General features: G+C 40.3%; 2 protein-coding genes across 6 annotated transcripts in view; one reads left to right on the top strand and one right to left on the bottom strand.

Annotated features, from left to right (window-relative positions):
- CLVS1 (clavesin 1) overlaps positions 1 to 2,736 on the top strand; it is a 154,005-nt gene extending 151,269 nt beyond the window's left edge. For both annotated transcript variants that reach the window (XM_081069799.1, XM_081069800.1), the window contains exon 6: positions 551 to 2,736. In XM_081069799.1, coding sequence (XP_080925925.1) covers positions 551 to 638 — 88 coding nt within the window. In that variant the 3' untranslated portion in view covers positions 639 to 2,736. The remainder of the gene's footprint in view (positions 1 to 550) is intronic.
- The window catches only part of ASPH (aspartate beta-hydroxylase), a 192,461-nt gene continuing 171,500 nt past the window's right edge, over positions 1,671 to 22,631 (bottom strand). For all 4 annotated transcript variants that reach the window (XM_081069791.1, XM_081069790.1, XM_081069793.1 and 1 more), the window contains 4 exons: positions 22,079 to 22,214; positions 16,377 to 16,468; positions 15,876 to 16,009; positions 1,671 to 4,592 (listed from right to left, as the gene is read on the bottom strand). In XM_081069791.1, coding sequence (XP_080925917.1) covers positions 4,442 to 4,592; positions 15,876 to 16,009; positions 16,377 to 16,468; positions 22,079 to 22,214 — 513 coding nt within the window. In that variant the 3' untranslated portion in view covers positions 1,671 to 4,441. The remainder of the gene's footprint in view (positions 4,593 to 15,875; positions 16,010 to 16,376; positions 16,469 to 22,078; positions 22,215 to 22,631) is intronic.

The raw sequence follows: 22,631 nt of genomic DNA on the forward strand, positions 1-22,631 counted from the left end.
ACTTTATGTAGGTGATTAGTTTGAGTCCTTGTCAACAATGTGGGAGGCAGGTGATGGTTCTGTTTTACAGGTGAGAGAATAAAGGTCCAGAACGTTTTAAGAACTCCTTAGCCAGGAAGCAGTAGAGTTTATATTTACTATCTGATCAAAAAGCTCAGTCTTAACGTCATGCATGATAAGTTTCCTATGAACTTGAGAAACAAAGGCTCTAAAAAGTATTTTGAAACATTGAAACTCCCAACAAAATTTATTTGACTTTCCACATCTCAAGAGCCATAGAACATTTAGACACCGGAGAAGAGTGAGAACTCGTGTTCCTTTCACCAATAGATGAAATTTCTGCAAAGAAGATTCCCAGATTCCTCATCCCATAAAAATATGGTGTAGAAGACACAAAAGTAAGGAAAACAGAGCTATAAAAGGGGGAAGGGAATTATTTTGAGTGTCGTGAGTAATAAGGGGAATATAAAATCTGAATGCCAAGGTTCCAAAATTGTTGCCACCATGAATTGTTTGTAATCATCTTTTTCCTTCTTTCCCCTACTATTAGATCGCAGTCTGTGGTAGAAGCTGGGACCCTAAAACATGAGGAGAAGGGAGAGAATGAAAACACTCAGCCACTCTTGGCTCTAGACTGAACGTCGAGTCAGCCCACGCTCCTGCATAGTGCCAGCCTTCAGTGGTACGCCACCCAGGAAGCACATGAGCAACTGACCCACACAGACACGTGCATTTGGCTTGACACAAGACCCTCTACTCCTGCCATCCAGTAATGACTGTCACGAGCTGCTGGCTGGAGCAGCCAAAGTTCAACAAAGACTCGAGAGACACTGTTTTTTTGTTTTGTTTTTTGTTTTGTTTTTTTCAGTAAGGGATTGGAGGATGAAGCAAGGCAGTTATGTATACAAGATTCTCCCTCTCTCATATTTATGGTATTAAATAAAATTTATGGTATTAAATGACGACAAAAACTAAATTTGACGCACACACTGCATTAGGACAAAGATTTTTCTGAGACATCACATGGAGATCCTCTCCAGTTTTTGCAATTTAAAAGTGCTTTTCCAAGTAGATACACCAGAATTAAACTGTGCAGACACAATTGTGAAGTTTAATGTCGCACAAAGCCCTGGGAGAATAGTATCTCCAGTAATTTCCATTCTTATTGAATTATTTTCTTTGACCTCATCACCAGCATCAAATTGTTCAGCCTAAGAGCATGTTCTCGGAGGTCTGGCTATTTGCAATTTGCTTGTTTTGATATCCTGCAGAAATGATTTTGATGTCACACTTTTTGTCAGGCTACCAGCTGATTATCATGAGCTGACTTTAAAAGAAGGCACACAATTTGAAGTATGATTACTTCATCTTTGCAGTGTGACTTCCCAGAGGCTATGTGTGTCTGAAGATGGTGGTAGTAGAAGTGGGGGGGGAGCGGTCCCATCGAAAACACGTCAGTGATTGATGAATCCATTCCAGTGGCCTTCACTGGGGTCACAGCAGCAGAGAAAAGTGCTACTAAAGCATTTAACCCCCCACCTTCCTGCAACCAGTTAAAAGTGTAGAGAAAGGGCCTGGCTGGTGCTGAGTGGGTAGGTATTCAATCATGGAGGAAGACCCTTAAGGATGGGTAAACATGCAAGTAATGAAAATAAGAGAAGACTAGGAATGCAGGATGAAATGCCAAAGATCACTTTATTTGTCTATTCTTCTTAGAAATGGAGCCCCCCCACCCCCACTATCCATTCAAAGGAAATTAGATAAAAATAAAGATATCATAGCATATGATATCCTTACTTGTGCCATGTTTCCCAAAACCAGTTGTATGTTTTTAGGTATCTCTTATTCTCCCAGCCATCTGCATGACATGGGCATTCATTAGTGTGACCAGTGGGTGCTCAATGGCAAATAAAAATAATTTAGTTGATAATGAGCAGTAAAACATGATGTTACATTTTAAGGATTTGGAAAGGTTAATTTGTTACCTAAAAAATTCAAAGGAAAGAAGGATTGAACTGGCCACAAATCACCCCAGTGGATATTATTACTAATCTTAACCATTTATTACATCTCTTTCTCAATGGATCTAGTGTTTTAATTTTTTCTACTAGTAGAGAATAATAACATAAGTAGTTTTTGTATTCCACCCTTGAAATAAAATTGAAATAGAATTAAAAATATTTCTCAATCAATTGTATTACAGTATTAATAAAACCAATTTATTCTCTGTAGACATTTCAAATAACAAAATAATAACACTGAAACAATTCTACCAATGCAGTGACTGAAACACTTTCCTTATATACCATGACATATGGAAGAAAGATGAAGAATGAAAGTGAATTAGAAAATCCATTTTATTACTTGGGTTTATAAGATCGTTGTGGAATCCAAGTATTTAAAATGCTGTTGGAGTCAGTTATTGCCAACCTTTGCAACAGTAATACCAATTCTGGCTTTTTAATTGGCAATATTTAGAATCCTACTGTAATGACATGATTTTAAATACCATATTATAATTACTAAGTTAAGAGCTAGTTTTTACTCTGTTCCATAATTTCATTACATGAATGTAAGATGGTGGTTCAACAATGAGAACTTATACTTTGAATTTATGTGTATGCATTATACAAGAACCAAATTCAGTAAGTGACATGAATGTTAACACATGAGCATTGCACTGTATTGTTCTTTGTCAGTCATTTCCTCTGTTCAATAAATACTGAAGGACGCAGATACCTTTTTATTTTTCAAGAGTCTGCTTTTTCTTCTGGACTTTGATAATTAATTTTGCTATTTTTCCTCACATACTTCAGCTGTTTTAGTGAGACTTTTGAACACTGGCAAAACAGAAGGCAACACAAAAAATACTTTGCAAATTCTTCTCCTGGAAGCTAATATGCTTAAGGAGAAGCAAAAGAGGTCCATTTTCTTTGAAATAACTGTTTTTAAATGAGATCAAGAAAGCATGCTCCTTTGTCGTTAGATGGAAAAGAAAGCAAAAGTGTTTTTTATACCTGTGAATGAAATTTGGTAACCTATGTGTAATTTTTTTCAGCAGTTTTGTTCATATTGGCTTAAAATTCAGTGCACAAATATCACATTCTTAAAGCTAACAGTTCTGGTTAGCTTTAATTTTTAAAAAACAAAATTTAATGCATTAATAATTTACTAAATGAATGACTTGTCATCTTTGGAATGAGTTGGCGAGACCATTTTTCAACTGATTTCTATGCTGTGGATAATAGTAAAGCTAAGCTATGGATAATAACTGCTATTTCAAAGTGATGCTTAAATAGCAGAAGTTTCTCAAGCCAGGGATCTGGAAGAGTCTTGAAAACTCTTTCAAAGAGCAATCTTGACATCCTACACTCAGGACCTGGCATGCTTGGTCTTCCATTCTGCCATCCTTTATATTCTTACAGAACTGTGATGGGAATCCTCTCAAAGACTGGTCCTCGCATGGACCTACAACAGGTGAAGACATTCTGGAGCCCAGCCCCTTCTCACAGACAGCACAGAGGCCCGGGGCCAGACATCCTAGCAGCCACCTATCTACTAGATCCCAAGAGAAAAACGTTTACTTGGGAAAATTTTACTTTTTAATTTTTATTCAAGCCTTCATACTTAGCATTAAAATTTTTTACATGTGGCATTTGTATAACTCAATACAAAATGATTCCATGTCTAATTTCAGTGTAAAAGCTTCCTATCAGTAAGAAATGTTATCTTGACAGTGTCTCTACCACTCACGTAGCGAGGAGAGAAATGAAGACACTTTGACTCTCAATGAAGAAAGCAAACGGACGCAACAGGTAGGGAACCGCACAGTTCATAGACGTTGGCATAATTATGTCTTTCTCCTTTGTATTAGGAAAATAAAATTGCTTTTTTTTCATGAGTATCTTTGACTGAAAATAATTAAAAGAGGGAAGTCCAAGTCCACTGGCAAAGTTACTATTAAACAGCTAGAAGTAAAGCATTTACACAGCTTGTCGCTAAAATTAACAAAAAAAGGTAGTGGTACATGATGAAAACATCTAGCTACTCTAGAAAAATATAATTGCATAGAAAAATTACAGGCTAAAGTAATCTTTTCACAGTTTCTACATATATTTTCACTGTACACTGATTTAACCTATTCTAATCGGAAAAAAATATCTTTGGCTGGCAAGGCAGGCGCTATCATGAGTTCACCTGAAATACGGGCACCAGATCGGTGCTGTCCCGGGATGAAATACGGCAGGGTATTTTCTAAGTGACCTGTAGCGAGGCAAACAGTCCCTTTAGTGTGTTCTAACCCTAGGAGGAGGTTTAGAAACTTTCAGGCTGTAAATCAAGGGAATTAAGGGCCTTGGTGTTTGAACGTCTATGCCCACATCCAAGGATAGAGAACCAGAAGGCAGCCTCTCTCCGGTGTGCCCTGAGCCCGAATGACATGCTAAATTGCAGGAAGGCTACGTCTCTGCTGGGGTGTCAGCTCTGGGTGCCACACATCCACGATGAATATCAGCCGGAAAGACGAGGCGTCTTGCCACACCTCGTGCTCGAAGGAGTCGTCAAAGATGAGAACCTTGCCTTCTTCCCACGTCCTGAAACAGAAACACACAGATTCTTGTGATTCCTATGCCTGGGGATCGGTTTATATCTATATGTAGGAAGGTACTGTCAGGATAACCTTTGCAGTACGACCAGATAACTGGACCCCTCAGGCCAGGATTTATTCTTTCCTTAGTGATTAAGGAAGAATTTCAGGATTCTTACCATGAATACCTATATTCAATGCTCAGCACTGAAGGTGTACAAAGGGCAGGAGACTGGTGATAAAAGCATCCTTATTCTTGTTAGGAACTTAGGAAGGCTTGCTTAGTTGGACAAGCATTCAAGAGTGTCCAGGCTCATGCCCAGGGTAACTTCCGGTCAGTGACAGCAGGGAGTCCTCCCTGGCGTTTCAGAGATGAGTTGAGACCTACACGCAGTGACCAGCTCTCCAGCTTCTCCATGCCCAGTAGGATACCTGGGACAGTTTCTGAGCATCTCCAAAGGGTTCTGTTTTCAAACCATTCCATTGGTTAAAGCTCCACTTTATGGAAAAAAGTTCCATTTTATGGAAGGGTAGATGGTTTATATTTTTTATGTCATCTGTGCAGCAAGTGAGTTATCCATGGAGTGTTTTCCATCAAAACACCCTTTAGGGCCGATAGCACTGCTTCCTAAGATATCTGTACAGGAGCTAAAATCTAAGTATAGTGTAATTTTAAGTAAAGAAGTCAAGAGAGGAACTGCAGGGGGCAATTACACAATGCCTTTCAAATCCAAAGAAAGTTTATTCACCATGCTAATGTTCTCTTCTTTTTCAAATAGGTATTAACTGCCAAGTATGCTAAGTTTTGTTTTTAAAAGAAAAACTTTTTACTAGGAAATCTTCTTTAGATATTAAAATTCTACTCAAGAAGCTAAAATTGTATACTTGGGTTAGCAAGTAATTAAAATTATAGGGGGTAAAATGCTAGCCTGATTTCAAGTTATTGCATCGTCATAAGGACATTTTCCTTAGGAAAATGATTTGTGTCTTTTACGTTCATTAGTAGGTGATCAATTATTATTGAATTAAGTAATATTACATATTGCAGGGTTTCTCAACCTTGGTACTATTGACATTTTGGGGCCAGATAATTCTTTGTTCGAGGGGCTGTCTTGTGCTCTGTGCATTGTGTCTGGCGTCTACTTTCTAGATACTAATGGCACTCCCCCACCAAATGTGACAAGCAAAAAATGTCTCCAGTCATTGACAAATGTCCTGGGAGAGTAGGGGTGAGGTGGGAGGCAAATTCATCCTGGATATATGAAAGAATCTGACAATAAAATTTCTAAGTTATTTAAAGTAACTGATAAAGTCACAAACATCCGCCAAGCTCTCTGGACCCTCCAACACACACACCTTGTGTGCTGCCTCACACGCCCAGCCTACCATCTTGCATTCGATAAACATGCATTGCTTGGCTCTTTGATAGGATTCCTCTGAAGGTTCAAAGAGTTCTATTGAAGTTCCATCCGTGTATAAAAAAGGACAGAAATATTTAGACTCAGGAGAAATATACAGACTCAAATAAATGACAGAGTATGTATTCATTACTATGCAAAACCAAACTTGAAAAGAAAGGCAAAGCTTAAAAAAAGAAAAACAAAACATGACAAGAGAAAAAGAAGTGAAATGACTCATGGCATATACAGTGTGGTGGTCATTTTCTAGGTCTTAGTGTCATCAGTGGGATGGAGCAATGTTAATGGGTACCACTGACAAGCCTACATTATAGGGAGATGATGGGGGGGGGGGTGTACTCAGGAGGGAAAAGCAGTACATCCATGTCATAGCAGCATGACCCACAGGAGCAAACAGCAGAAGTAAGCCAGTGTCCACAGACAGATGAACGGATATACCAAATGTGATATCTACATACAATAGAATACAACTCAGCCTTAAAAGCAAGAGAATTCTCACACACGCTACAAGACGAATGAACCTTTGGGACATTACGCTAAGTGAAATAAACCTGTCACAGAAGGACAAATATTGTATCATTCCACATAATGTGACATATGTAGTCAAATTCATATAGATGGAAAGAATGATGGCGATCTATTGTTCCGTGGGTCCAGAGCTTCAGATTTGCAAGATGAAAGGAGTTCTGAGGATGGATGGTGTGATGGTGGCTCAACATGAGTCCACTTAATGTCCAAAACTGTACATTTAAAAATAGTAAGATGATACATTTTATGTTAGGTGTAGTTTACCACAATTAAGTAAGAAAAAACGGTAAAGTAAAGGGGAGTGTGTGGTACAAGGGAAAGGGGGAGAGAAGCCACACAGCGTGATGGAAAAGTCATTTAAAGGAAGGCACATTTAACCGTCTGGGCTCTGCCATGTACTAGTATGTGACTCGGGTGAGATACTAGTATATTGGAGCCTTTTCTATCCTCATGTGTATACTTGATGTGAGCATTAACATAGGGTGGGCACATAGAAGATATTCAATTAATGGTAGAGAATATAAAACAGGAGGAAGAAAAATATTCAAAAAAGTGGGAAAAGATAAAACATACAGGTGATAATGTTGAGATGTGGCACAATGTTACCAACAACGGCCTCAGCATCCATCTCCATGAATTAGCCTTCATTTGAGAAAACGGAACTCTTCCAAGGGGACGAGATAGCAAACATTTAAGATAATCTTTGAAATACACTTTGTGCTACATTGACAAGTGAGTCTCAGTATTTTTGTGGGTGACAGAGAATCTGAAACCTACTGAAAACACCAGAAGCAATTAAAGTAACTAGAAAATTCTAGGTTGCACCAAATGACAGGTTTTCACTAGATTCTGATAAGTATGAGAAAGGCAAAGATTTCAGAATGCTTGATGGGAGAAAAATCTTCAACATTCTATTTCCATTCATGAACATAAATTCCCTGTAAAGTGGCCAAGGCCGTTAGCGTTGGAACACACTAATTCCTTTACAGGACACCAGTGTCTGTAAGGGTGGTACTTAAGTTATCACTCGTTTGTGGCTGTTCAGATATTTAAAATCAAATATGGACTAGTGTCAACCATTGATTAAACAATTTTGAAACATCAAATCTAGGAGATATTCCAAAGAGTTGGACTTCTTTAGGGCTGTAAAGCTCATGGGGTTAGTGTGTCCTGTGAGATGTCTATTTGCCCTTCCATACATTTGCCCAGAAAATGGCAAAGATGCTCAACTACTTAATATAAAAGATACTCAATTACTTAATAGATTCTTAAATGTAGATTCCTTCTGAATACTTAAAAAAAATGGTGTCTTTCGATCACCTATCAGAGCTAGATAACTCTAAGTGGAGGAAAGGAAGGGATACTAGAACCCTACCCACGGGATATGCAGACTGAAATGAACTGGGGCTATATGAGAGCTATATCACCAGCCTGGGAAAGGATGAGGGTTTTCCACAACAGTAAGAGGCAGGGTACAAGGATGTCAAAGGTCCTTGGATCTCTTCTGAATAAAAAAGATTCTCATTGCAATGCAAAGAAAGAGTTTTCAGGCTACTTGCTTTGTGAAAAAAAGTTCCACTAAATATGATTAAGTTCCACTCAAGATGACATGGGAAGAGCCATCTGGAGCAAGGGCTTTCAGAGCGGCCTTTGAAAGAAGGGGCCTGCATGGCCTTGCTCAGAGGGTTCGGAAAAGCTGGACTGGAGATGGGAGGCTGCACACCATTCTCTGGACGGCTACTTTGGCTTATTTCTAGAATTTCTTACCATGATGAGAAAAGAATGCCTCTCCTTTAGTGGTTACCAGAGGGTAAGGGGGTGGGGGTTGGGTGATGAGGGTAAGGGGGATCAAATGTATGGTGATGGAAGGAGAACTGACTCTGGGTGGTGAACACACAATGGGATTTATAGACGATGTAATACAGAATTGTACACCTGAAATCTATGTAATTTCACTAACAATTGTCACCCCAATAAATTTAATTAAAAAAAAAAGATACAAGACTATCTGGCCTCAAGACAAAGCAATATCATATAATTCCTCAATTTCTCAAATTATGATAATTAACGATAATGATATAATGGTAGCACATACCTAATAACTGTAATTTTGTCATAGAATTACCATCAGTATTAATAATGCTAAGTAATGATACTAGTTGCTTATGGAGTCTTCCACCTAAAAACTTCGTAGATCTTATCTCAGTGATCTTTCTAAAACACTTCTCAGGTAGGCAAATGACAGGGTTTTAATTTTCCAGGAAAGGAATCATATGGAAGCAAGTTCAGATATCTGCAGTGATACTGTGATTCTGTGGAAGAAGCAGGAAGCCACTAGACTTGCTCTGTTACAGCCCAAACCTTTAGATCATGGTACGAGGGGATATTCGTATGCCTTGATGCGATGCTGAGGTGACCAGTCTGGTATTTAAACAGGCTGAGTGGAATACAGAAGAGGGTTAAAGAGTTCAGCAATAAGGATACTAATTTAGTTTACTAATTCTGAGCTATTGAAATTCTCCAATCTGACTCCTTTGGCAATTCTGGCACATCATGAAACTGAAATGCAGAACTGCATTCTCACGGCTTCCTCTTCTCTCTCTACTCCTAAAACATACAGACTGAAACGCACACACACACACACACCCCACTTCCTTCCTCCCTCTGTCCTTTCCTCCCACTCTCCCTCCCTCCCTCCCTCCCTATCCATCCATCCACTGACCTACCCACCTCTACCCACTTATCTATCATCTATCTATCTGGACGAAACACTGTTCTGGAAGCTAGGACACACGCGTTTTTTTTCCTGAGTGCTGCTCACTAGCCATGTGACTGACAAAATGCTTCACCTAGGGACCTTAGTTTCCCCATTTGTGCAATGATAGAGTTGGAAACGATGGTTCTCACGCTTTTTCCAGCACCCAAATTCTTAGTTCTCTGAGCCAAGCTATTGGTTAGTATTTTAGTTTTCATATTACACTTCCCAGGATATATTTAACAAGCTTTCAACTGAGAAATGGGTATAGATTTGCTGATTCAATGTTAAAATATTCATTTCAACAAAAGGTGGCTAACTTCTCAAAGAATCTCTTTGAACAAGCTCTGTACACAAGCACCCCCAGTACCCCTCACAAGGCTTCCCGGGGCGAGCCGTTCCACAGGTTGCTGCTGGGCCTCTCTCCTCCCCAAGTAGGTCTGGGGGTCCAGACTCAGCCCTGCTGCCCACCCCCGGCTGCCTCTCTCTGTAGTTTCTGATGTCCTCCTTTTGGTCCCAGGTCATCCTGGAGCAGAGGGCTCTGTAACACAGCTAAGAAAGCCAACACAGGAGGACAAAGAAAGGGAAGAGGGAGAAGAAAACTCTTGAGGCCACAGAGATGGGATGCCACTGTCCCCTTCCCCTGTATCTCTATTTCGGGGCGGGGGGACATGGCGAGGAAAAGGAAAAATGGGGGGTTTGCTATCTGCTGTGCTCCTGCGCACCCCCCTTTCCCGGCATCCCTCCCAGGCCCAGGTCTATCAAATCACAGTTCCCATTTGTATAAGTGCCCACCCACGCTGGCTTCCTACCTCCTTCCTCTTTCCTATCTCCTTAAAGCTCCCACCCTCATCCCTACCAGAGTGTGCACTCCCGGTGGTTACAGGAACTACCTCCAATGTCACAGAAGTGCTTGGTTTTACTGCCTGGAATGGAAGGGACAAAAGTCCCCCATGTTTGCAGCAATCAGACAAGAGGACAATAAAAGCTCAAATATACGGAGTACTATACTTTGCAAATACACTTCTAAGTGCATTGATATGGATTACGTTAATAATTAAAACCACAAAAGGACACATTCTTATTCTTCCCATTTTACAGATGAAGAAATCGAGGCTTAGAGAGGTTATGCATGTTGTCTAAGGATACACTTAATAAGAAGGAAAGCCAGAATTTGTACCCAGGTAATGTGACTTCAGTCCTTAATTTGCTTAATTTGAATATGCATAATGTTAAAATCTGAAGAACTCAGGATACATGTTTCCCATAGAAACATTATCAAAAATAGTCACTAGTTCCAGACCCCATTAATAAAGGTCATGAGTTAAAAGCGTTTGGGGGCTGACCCAGGAAACTGCACATCATTTGATATTGCCATGGGAAAATGGATAACAACTCTCCAACTTCTCAGCCATCAGTTCAATGAACAAATGTTTGAACACAATTCATTTTCAATGTAAGAACTGCCACTCCCTGTGGAGGTGTATGTATATTATCTATGCTCATAAATAGCCTAAACACACCATGTTAACTAGAACAGGGGTTAAGAAACTTTACTGATGTTTTTAATTCACCAAGTTGCTCAAGTAAAAGAAAAAAGAGGACAAAATGTTACTATTCAATAACAAATGTTCAGGAAAGATATCCAGCTAAAAATGTCTTTTTTTTTTTTTTTGGTCCCACATGGGCAGACTTGAATTGTAATGTGACTTGTGGATAGAGTCACATTACAATTTGGATAGAAGACGGATATATTTTGTGAAACACAAGATTCATGATTTCAAGAAAACTAACAACAACAAAAAGATGGAAGAAGAGGCAAAAATATTTGGTTGTAAATGATTTCGTTAATTCAGAGCTTCTACAATGTGATTAGAAAATTTTAAGACTTACTTTACCTTCTTGGACACTTTATGATAACAAAACAAATGTTATCTATGAACGATTCATGGTGGATTAAAAAAATTAAGTCTCTCTCTTACTGTTAATATTTTAGCATGCTTTCCACACAATCTTCCTAATTGGAAACTTGAGAGATTAATGAAAAAAATATGTTATAAAATACTTGAGGTATTTGGGAAGAGGCCATTATCTGGAAAGCAATACAGAGAGGAATTCAATGACTTATTGCCAATTCATTTCTTCAGTCTGTTGCTGACACTAATAACAACGCATGCTTTCCTGGCCACATATCGATCTTGTCACACATTTCAGGCTGGTCCTTTGCAGGCAATAATGCTGAGTCTCCAGGAGAGTGCACGGTCACTCTTCTTTCCCTTCGCATGGTTCTAGAATGTCCTGGAGTCCCTCTTGGAGACTCGGAAGAAAGAATTCCTCGCTGAGATCATCCAAAGCTCCCACAACTTGGCCAGTCCATGAGGGTGACAATTCTGACAATTCTCACTTGTTGGTGGCGGTGGCATGTTTATCAGCTGACTCAAGTTAATTCAGCTCCAGATCAAGATGGGGCTCATGGTAATAGGGCTCATTCTACAGGCCACAAAGCCTGGCCTGTCAGGGGTGACACAAACAAACAGCCCAGACAGGGAGACTCCCCAGCTGCCTTCTCTACGTGATAGCCAATTGGTCTGCAATGGAAGCCAGCATTTGCGGTGATCACCTTATAAGTATAGCTTGATCCTAATTTTATCAATAGCCGCAGCATAACCCAAAGCCCAAAACCTCTGTAGAGCGAGTCTATGGGATGGAGGCTAGGAGCACGGACTTTCCAGCCAGGCTGCCTCGGACCAACCCTGGGTCCCCACATTAGTGCCCTGAATGATGGCCTCTGCAACATAAATGTGTCCACCTGGACCCTGTGAGTGTAACCTTATTTGGAAAAGTGGTCTTTGCAGCTGTAATTAAGTTGAATTACATCTTGGACTAGATTGGGCCCTAAATCCAATGATAAGTGCCCTTATAAGAAAAGAGAAAGGGAGAAGACGCAGAGAGAAGGTGAGGCAACGACAGAAGCAGAGATTGGAGCATCGAGAAGCCAACGCACATGAAGGAACGCTGGTCGTCCCCAGAAACCCCGAGACAGGCAGGGAACGGATGTTCCCTCAGTCTCTAGAAGAAACCAGCCCTGCTGACACCTAACTTCACACTTCTGGCCTCTAAAACCATGAGAAAATACATTTCTGTTGTTTTAAGCCCTCTGGTTTATAGTAATTAGTTATGGCAGTCCCAAGAAACCGATACAAATATCAACACTTACTGAGGTAGCTGAGTTTGGGGAAGTTATTTAGCATCTGCTCAGTGGTCTTAGCTGTAAAATAGAGATTTTAATAATCCCATGAGATTGTTGTGAGGATTAATGAATTAATATATGCAGGGTGCTTACAGCTGTGCTCTCCACATGGTAAGCATGCTACATATTATTACTATGTTCACCACCATCATGAACACGTGTATATATACATGGTTATTCAGAAGCATCCGGGCATTGTCTCTGAGTATTGAGATCAATATTTGCTTTTATTATCGAGATTCTCTGTGCTTTACAAACTATGTACCAGGAACATGCAATCAGAAAGCATCTGTTAATTTTAAATGATCATTTTATTTATAGTGATAGAAGGTTGCATACCTGCAAGCTCCTCTTCAGATGAAAAGCACTGTGCTGTGTTTTTGTGGTGATGGAATATTTAAACATGCATGCTAGCAGGAGTCGGCCATGCTGGAGAAACGGCAATGTGGGTATTGAAACCTGAAAACTACCAGACACAAATCGCTACAGGTTACCTCCTCTTCTGGAAGCTAAGAAACTCTGAAAAATTGCTTCTTGTCGCCTAGCACCAGGAAGCCTGATTTCTTGATGTACGTGCCTCTGTTCCCATACTAACGGTCCTTCTACAATAACAGCATGAGACTTCCAGGTTCCATATTACAGTCTTCCTGTCCTCAGAGCTCATAAACTGTGTACTATTCAGACAGCTATTTCCACTAGAAGCATTACACAGTACTCGAATTTAATTGACCCATTTCTCTTCTGAATAACACTATTTTGGTAATAAAGTTCTTAGCCTGACCCAACGACCCACGAGTTAAGGATGATTAAGGATGAGAATGTGACACAACGTAAAGCCAGGACAACAGGAGGAACATGCAGGAGGATGCTGACCAGCAATCCTGATGAGGCTGAAAGGCACCGATGCTGACCGGTTCTTCAGGGATGTGAGAACGTGATGCATTTCATCATCTACAAAGTCACCTTCCCGGCCCAACCATATGTAGGTGGGTGGCAAGTATTTTTCAATTGTCACTGTGCCAAACACACCATCTGCAAAGTATTGTTATCAGCAGGTACTGACTGTCCTGTGAAGTAGATTGTACTTTAGCACCGTGGAAATTGAGGGGCTGCCAACTTAATGTTCTCATTCAAGATGACCCTCCAAGAGAGTTGCAGGCCTGGGGCTTATAAGCCGTCCCTATTTCTGATAGCTGAAGACAGTTACAAAACGTGTTCGAAACGTGAGAGAGGGGTTGGCAGTCATTTCCTTTGTCCAGTCTGGTAACCAGGTGTTTGCTGGTAGCCTCGGTGGGGAATCCACTTGCAGATATGCTGCTGGCAGGTCTCCCACGGTCACTTCTGCATTTTGAACCCACCTTGGCTTCTTGTTTAGGCTTCTGACACTGTCCCCCTGATCTCCTTCTTGACTGTCACACCCATTCTTTCAACCTGAGCTTCTCGCTACCTCAGGCCTCTAATGACCAGGATCAGTTCCATACATCTCCCTCTCCCCACCTGTTCCTAAGTGGATTTCTATTTATTTTTATCTAGTGATTTTGTTTCCAGTTATCTACAGGCAGAATAGGTAGGAGATTTTTTTAAATCTCCTACCTTATTCTACAGATACTATTTAAATGTTTAAACCAGGAGGCCATTAGACTGAGGTGGCTCCAATGTGTTGGAAGCCTGCATCCGAAACCTGAGCCAGAGTCAATGCACACGAATCTGAGAAAGGGAAAGTTAAGAACCGCCAATCGCAAACAGCCAACCACGCTTTCCCGAATAAGACAGCTGCTGTGCTATAACCAAACACTTTTTTTGCTTTGCTTCAGTGTGTTCACTACAAAAACCTGCCTCTAGGTCCTGTAGGTGGAATGTTCCTAACCACGTTTGGTTTGATACTGCCTGATTCAAATGGATGTATGCTCAAATAAACGCTTGAACATTTTAATGTGTATCAGGTTACCTTTTAAACAGAATCTTACACCCTTGGTTGCTGAAATCACTCAGTATTCCTCATATGTGGCCTGTAATTTTTGGCTTCTGCGCCTTTGTAGATGCTGTTCTTTCAGCCTGGAATGCCATGCTCTCCTAGCTTTCGATGTGCAAATCCTTCCTATCTTTAAAAATCACCACTGTCAAGATTCTCAAACCTCAGTGGCAAATGAGCTAGCTGCCTGTTGAACCCTCTGTAGCATTTTTATCTGTGCCTCTCTTATGACCCATGACGTGTGAGCTGTATCACCTCCCTGATTAGACACGTGTGGCAGGGGAAGGTCCCCCACGTGAATCATCTGTGAATCTCACATCGCACTCTGCTGCTGTGCCACGCCAGGCAGGCGGGAACCTGCCAACAACCAAATAAGTGACTCTGTACACTCCTGAACACCCGCCTCCGCCAGTCCTCTCTTAAGGACTGTGAGAAATGCGTAAGAAGACAACAGCTTGGTTTCTGCTGTCCTGGAGCTTACAGCTCAGTCACAGCAATTTGGCTAATACATACTAATTTATAAAAAGCAATGGAAGATAAAGAACAGGATTGTTGGGACTATACACTATATACACCCGAAGAAGTCAGAAGAGTGGTTCCTTTTCATGAAACTAAATTGGGTCTTAGTAATAGATTTATTTTGGATGGGTGGAAAGAGGGGCATTCTAGGTGAAGGGAGTAATAAGAATAGGACAGGAAAAGGCACGGGGAGAAGTGGCCCTAACAATCACATCTCTACTCATGCTAGGCCTGGGCGAAGCGCCTAGTATGCACTATGTCATTTGCTGCGTACAACAGTCCTGCACAGCAGATAGTATCATTGCCATTTCATAAGTAAGGAGGCTGAAGCTTGAGGGGATTAAGTAACTGGCTACGGGTACCCAGGGTTCAGAGCTGGGATTTGAAAACAGCAGCCAGCTTCCACGGCACCCTGCTGATTCCTCTGGAGCGAAACACAAATATCACCAGGTGTTTTCTTTAGAAATGGGGTCTCTTTGCATGCTAAATAAGTGAAGTAGTAAAGCAACACACACACTGGGTAAGAGGTGTGGGGCTCAGTACAAGTTAGCTGACTCTGAATGCAAGTCTGTCCATCTAGAAAGAAGCAAGAAGGCTGATCAACCAGCTGCAAGTGCTCTGGGCATAAATCCCTACAGAAGGCAGCTTTGGGATTGGGGAGTAACTCCAGACCACCAGGAAGGACAAAGAAGGGACAGAGACTACAGACTCTGGATTAATATCACCCACCCCCGTCTATGGCAGTTAACAAAGGAACATAAAGAATCCAATGGAACCTAGCTTAGTGGTAATGAGCATCCCTCCTCAGAAGTGACGGATAGGAAAGAAAATGATGGGAAGAAACATACTTGGTCTCGTTGGCGCATCGGATCTTGCAGCCTTCCTTGGGAATCACCAAGCCCAGGTGCATTCGGAGCCTGCAGTTCGTGGGTCCCGTATGTGGCCATACGTGAGTTCCTGGGTGCATGACGGAATATTTGATCTGTGCAGAAAATAGAACACACTGTTCTTCCACTTATCAAGGTGTGGGAGAATGGCTTAATTAAAGTGACAAAATTATTGTCAATTTGGATTAGAGCCTCTGTAAGACTCAGAATTAATATTCTCATTTTATCTTTGTGAAGGAACTAAAAATAAGTACTCCCATTTTCCACAAAGCTATACACACGGAACACTTTCCACCCTCAATTCTGATGTCAACCACATGAAATTATGTTTCATTAGAAGCGAGTGAAAAAAAGAGGCATTTGCTGGGGCAAAGGAAATAACCATTTCTTGGTAAATGACTGCATTGCTTTATTGCTAATACATAATTGTGTTCCTCCCGGCACTGAAAACATTCTTGGTACCTGTCCTCTTCTGCATCCCGTTGTCTCAGGGAATTTATCTAGTAAAGAACAGGTTTTAGGAGCTCCTTTACAGGCGTTTTCATTTTTTCTTCCTAGAACAATGAATGAAGAAAACCACTGTCAGAAACAAATCACTGTAAAGCTTTAACTCAACCTATTTTGACCATATGTGATCTATATTGTCATTCTCATTGTAGGGATGAGAAGGCTGAGTACATACAAGAAGGGTTTTGCTCCAATAAGAAGTGACTGTCGAGCAAGCACTAGAATTCTCCACCCACTGGTGGAGAATTCTCCACTATCTGGCGAAGGATGTCTAATGGATAGGGCACAGATTGAACAATTATTTTTCTTCCTGCGGCAGACAGCATAATTTCCCCTCCCAAAGATGTCCGCATCGTAAGCCCAGGAACTGATGAATATGTTACGTTACATGGCAAGGAGAGATAAAGGTTGCAGATGATACTGAGATTTCTAATCGGGGGACCTTATCCTGGACTAACTGGATGGGCTCAGTGTAATCACAGGCTCTTTGAATGCAGAAGAGGTAGACAGAAGAGTGTGTCAGTGTGATGGGAATGAAAAAGACGTGCGCAGCCAGTGCTGGCTTTGAAGGTGGACAGGGACTCCAAGCCAAGGAATGGGGGCAGACTCTAGAAGCCGGCACCTCCACAAAGAATGCAGCCCTGATAACACTTTGATTCCGAGTGAGACACTCTGTAGACTTCTGATCATCAGAATTGTAAAGACAATACATTGTGTCATATTAAGCCACTACGTTTGTGGTAACTTGTACAGCAGCCACAGTAAACAAACACACCTGCTGTGGGAGGAAAATAGCTTATATTTCTAACCTAAAAATGCATTTCTAGGACTCTATTAGTTACCTAAGCATCATTTTAAATCGGAATTTAGTATTTTTCAATGTAAGATCATCCTTTATATGTTGATAAAGAGTAGGATTTAAATGAGGAGGGGAGAAGGTCTTTGGAGCTGATGTTTTCTGAGTGACTGTGTCAGGAACACAGATTTGGGGACATCGTCTTACACATCCTAGACTATGAAAATTTTTTCATCTAGAAAATCGCGTTTCTTAGGGAAGATGAGCTCAGGAATGTACACAGCATCATGTGCTCTCATGGAGGAGTAAAACGCTGGATTTGTTAAAAGATAGAAACAGTTTAATTCCCTAGTTAAGAGTCCTACAGGGGACTGCTACATCTAAAGCAGAGTTTAATTTTATTTAATAGAAGTTAGTTGTGTCCTAAGACAATCATGTACTGAGAATGAGAGCTACAAAAAATGCAACTTGAAGGTATTTTCCTCAACCGATACTTGAGAAAACAGCTTCTCTATCCACACTTTTTCTAAGCAATCTTTTTGCCTCTTAATTAAGTAAAATGTTACTTGCTACTTTTAGTTATTAATGGAGTACCCAATATGCGTTGAATGATAAATGTCAGTTTGAATAAATATTCCTATATAAGTTATAAAGCATGTTTAAGCCCCAGCTTTCCATGCCTTCCCACATGCAGGATCTAGGGACAGCCTGGCAAGACTCCCGGGTTTTGGGTTCTGTGCTGCTGAGGCAGTGGTTAAGTGAAGGTTGGTGGCTTAGGAGCAACCAGAGGAGGATGGACTTCCCACAGGCCCCTTGGACAACAGCCGTGTCTATGTCACTTGAGTGATGGGTAACAAATGGGTGACTTAATAGATGTGTCACTAGGATTGCCACTCGGTCAGGACTGGATTAGAGAGCAGCTCGAGCCATTTAGACACATAAATGTTTTCTAGTCTGTAAACACAGGTGCTCTGTAGGGGGAGAAGCTGTGTAGTAGATGCTGCACATTTGTGGATTGCCATTGGGAGTTTTCACTATTCACATGCTACCCTGCGGGCAGGAATGCAGCATTGGTTCCATGGTGCTCACTATGGGCCAGGAACCACATGTGTACCATGATTCATTGGATGTCCACAACACTTGGTAGGGAGGCTCTATTGGTGTTGTATTTTATAGAAGAGGAACTGAGGCACAGGGGTCACACAGTAAGTAGCACAGCAGGAATTCCAGCCCAGCTGGACCTAGAGTCCATGGTCTTCACCATGACCTAAGACTGCCTCTCCATTACTGTTATTGTTACATAAGGTATGATCATTATGTAATGAAAAATAGTATTCATTGAATAACTACATGTCAGACCTTTCGTGAGAGCTCATTGATCCTTGTGACAAGCCCATACTTGAGACAATCACTTCACTGCCACTTTTCAGATGAGGAATCTCAGGCTCAGATAGCCCGAACATGCCCACATGGCAGTTAACAAGTGGTGCAGCCAGCCCTCCAATCCAGGAATCGTTGGTCTCCAAAGCCTGTGCTTTCAAGCATAATTTGTCATTCTGTTGCGTGATGGGATAGAAGGCAGCTCTGGAGCAAGCCACTCAGGTGAGGAGGAAACTGTTCAGAGCTGAAGTCAGTGTGGCTTTGTTGTTGTTTTATTATTTCTCACCAATTGAAAGTAACTCTCAAGTGGTAAGCTTCCTTTCTTTGGGAAAATGGCCCTAGGAAGAGATCTAACTGCCAATGCAGATGTGAAAGAATCAAAAGAATGTTTCATTTACATGTGAATACAGTTGTGAGAGAAATTCATGGAGTTGGGATTTTTAAAGGTCTTGGGTTGTATCTTTTTTAGGTTCAAGGCTCTATCTCCTACTGGGATGATAATAGGTTCACCTTGCATGACAACTCTGACTAATTAAGACTGGTTACGCAGAACACTATGTGGAGAAGGATTCAGAAGTTCAGTCTGAACTAGCTCATCCAGGAAGGTTCCTGGGACCAGTTAGCACCATCTCCTACAGACTCTGGAAGAAGGAATGACTGCACATGGGTAGCATACTTGTTAACTGTGTATTGTAGTGTTCATTGTTGGTGACAATTAACACATGTGAGCAAAACAGATATTCTGTAACATTCATATAGTAATTTGAAAACTTATCTGTGGGGTAAAATTCTTATTTATGTTTCTTGATTCTGTCTTTTTTCTCCAACTCAAAGAAGTTGATCATTTAAAAAGGAATAAATATACTTCAGTAATGATTATAGTACTGATTATACCATAATTCCCAGTTACCATTTGGATAGAAAAGAAAATTCCAGATGCATCAAGGCCTTCAACTACTTAGCAGCATCTTTTCCTAACTAGACTAGACAGAAATTCTAAGTCTTTACTAGGGCCAATATTCATCAGTCCCTTGGTTTGAACCTGAGCTCTCAGTGTGGCTAAATAACTTCCCTGCCTCCTCACATTTTTCCCCGACTCCAACTGCCACAAGATTCTCTCTTCTGTCTCCGAGCTACAGCAGCTGGGAGTACATCTGCCCTTAGACATTCCAGCTGCTTCTGTGCAAGCTGTGAGACTCATTGCCTTCAAAATTCTTTAAATTATGCATTTGTTTCTAGAAAGTAGTTACTGGATTCCTCCCAGAAGCCTGGAACCACAAACAAAAGACCACAAAGAACCTTAATAAAAACTTCCTGAAAGAGAAACTATGTGATTTATATTCTTTTCTGACAAAAAGTATGTAACTAGAAATTAATTTCTACTTAATTAACTGCAACTGGTTGGAAAATACATGCTTATCTCACACTCACACACACGCACACTTTCAAATTATTTTGAGTCAAAATGGAAATCAAAATAGAAAATCATTTTTTTCTTGGAAACAACACAAGTGAAAATGTCATACATTACGGCTTATCCAATATATCCAAGTATCCAGAGATCAGCCCACAGGTTTAAATGAAGTCTTTATTAATGAAGAAAGAATGAAAATAAATTTACTAAGAAGTTTCAATTGAAGTTTTAAAAAAATAAAACAAACTATCAAAAAGAATAAGAGGAGGAAGAAAAATATAAAAGCAGGAATTAGAAAATATAATCACGATAAGGTGAGAAGTAATTTTTATTAGTTTTTTTAAACAACATAATAGATTACTCTGTCAAGCTTAAAAAAAATGCAATTTTTTTTTCAACAGGAGAAAGAATTGAACAAAGATGCCAAGACAGTGAAAAATATTATAAGAAATTACTCTTAGTAATTCATGGAAAATCAAGTATAATTAAAATATGTGAAAATTTAGAAGTCAACCAATGCTGTATAATTCCACTTATATGAGGTATCTAAAGTAGACAAATTCATAGAAATGGAAACAAAATGGTGGTTGCCAAGGGCTGGGAGAGGGGAATGGAGAGTTGTTGATGGGTGCAAAGTTTCAGTTTTGCAGGATGAAAAAATTCTAGAGATTCATTGCACAACAATATGAATGTACTTCACCTACTGAATGTACACTTAAAAATGGTTAGATGGTAAATTAAAGTTACGTGTATTTACCACAAAGTTGTTTTCAAAAATACACAAAAAACTTAAAGCCAAAATGTTGCCTCCAACCAAACTGTCTTCATTATCTATTTATTTTCTTGCTTAATACTTTTTTATGCCTTATGATGCTTTGCATGTTTCAACTTTATTTTTAGCTGAGGCTCTGGTTTCTGGAAATTCCTGCCAGGAGGCACGCTATTCTGAAGCATTGTTCTAGGAAGCCCAATAACTTCTACGAGGCATAAGGAGGTTAATAGAACTGAGGCATCGGGTGAACTGGTCACCGCATAAGACCAACATAATCGACTCATTTTAGTGAAATGTCAATAGATAAAACTAGCCTGTTGTTCACATATTGAATTTACTGCTCTATTTTTAAAAATCTTGCTGGCAAAAAGCTGACAGAGTCTCTTGAAATCACATGATCTCTCTTCTGATGGATGCTTCCTTGAAAATATCACTGAAGTAGTTCTTTCTCTTACCTGTAAACTATTCTGAAACCACAGTTGAGATAAACAACTGTGTTTATTTATCCTTTAACACAAACCTACTGATTAGTATCCTCTCCACGTATTTTGTGTAGTTAAAGTTGTGCAACACATGCTATTTAGTCTTCAAAATGGATTTCCTTTTGTACAGATATTGTTAACCCAGATTAACTTGAATTTTCAAGAAGAGAAGTGGAAGAGCTTTAAAGATACAATTCAGTGCTCCTGATTTTAAGGATAGATTGATATATTAATTCATCGAACACACAAACGTATTGGAGTCCTATCGATGTGCCTGGGCCTGAGTTCAGCTCAAGGTATATGAGGTTGAATAGTCTCGAAGAGCTCTGGCACCAGTTATTATCGTCTTGCCACTCTGGTGTGTTATCATCTCTAACATCTCTGACCCGTGGTGACAGCATTTTGGCATGCAACATTATCTCCACTTACAGGAGCAATGAGCCTCAGGAAAGCTCCTTCCTCAGGCACTGATGAGTGCCTGGTAGATTGCAGGTACACCTGCACCGTAGAGTGACTCTTTGTAACATATCGTTTAATGGAAACACCAGGAAAATCAAGATACTGTTATATGTTTATGCAAATACACATGTGAGTGTAGACGCACATACACACATATATTTACACACGCACACATACACACACACATGTTCACATGTAGTTTTAAAAAACAATGAACGGATTTTGATAATCTAGGTTTTTCTGGGCAGTTTCCTGTAAATTGGGGAATCTCAGCTCTCGGAGATGTCACCAGCCTCGTGTCCCACTTCCCATAAATCACTGGCTGCAGAGAACAATCTAGAAGTAGGAGCTCACCTTGCTGCCACAGTGTAAACTGGCTCCAGTCGCCCTTCTCCCTCAGGTTTTCATCTTCAGGCAGGAAGAGGCCTTTGGCTTCGTCCATCACTGAGAGGCCTTCATCGCGAATCAACTTCCAGTTTCTTTCTAAGGACTAGACGGAAGATTCTGGTTTTATGGACAGAAAATATGCCTGGCAGAACATCTTATAATGACGCCTCGCTTTTCGTTTGTCTGGTTAATAAAGTAATGAAATTTTTGCTCTCATAGACTGCTTATTTCAATTTCCTCTGAGACTTCTAGTCAAGGGTGTAAAAAAAAAAAACACCCAAAAGAAACGCAGAAACTAATATTATATTTCAGAACCGAATGCCTTTATGGCATACAAATTTCAGTAATTCCTAGGAATCTCTGAGAAGAATTCCTTCCATAATTTGTTTTTAGGTTTTTTGTTTTGTTTTGTTTTTTTTAAAGACCAAGAGTATTGATCTTGTTGAGCGTATTACATCAGTGCACTATAATAAGAGCCATGGGAAACTTTGGCATCCAAACTGAAATACAAACCAGATTT

The sequence above is a fragment of the Rhinolophus hipposideros genome (assembly GCF_964194185.1).
Source record: "Rhinolophus hipposideros genome assembly, chromosome: 13".
In the NCBI taxonomy this organism is placed as follows: Eukaryota; Metazoa; Chordata; class Mammalia; order Chiroptera; family Rhinolophidae; genus Rhinolophus; species Rhinolophus hipposideros.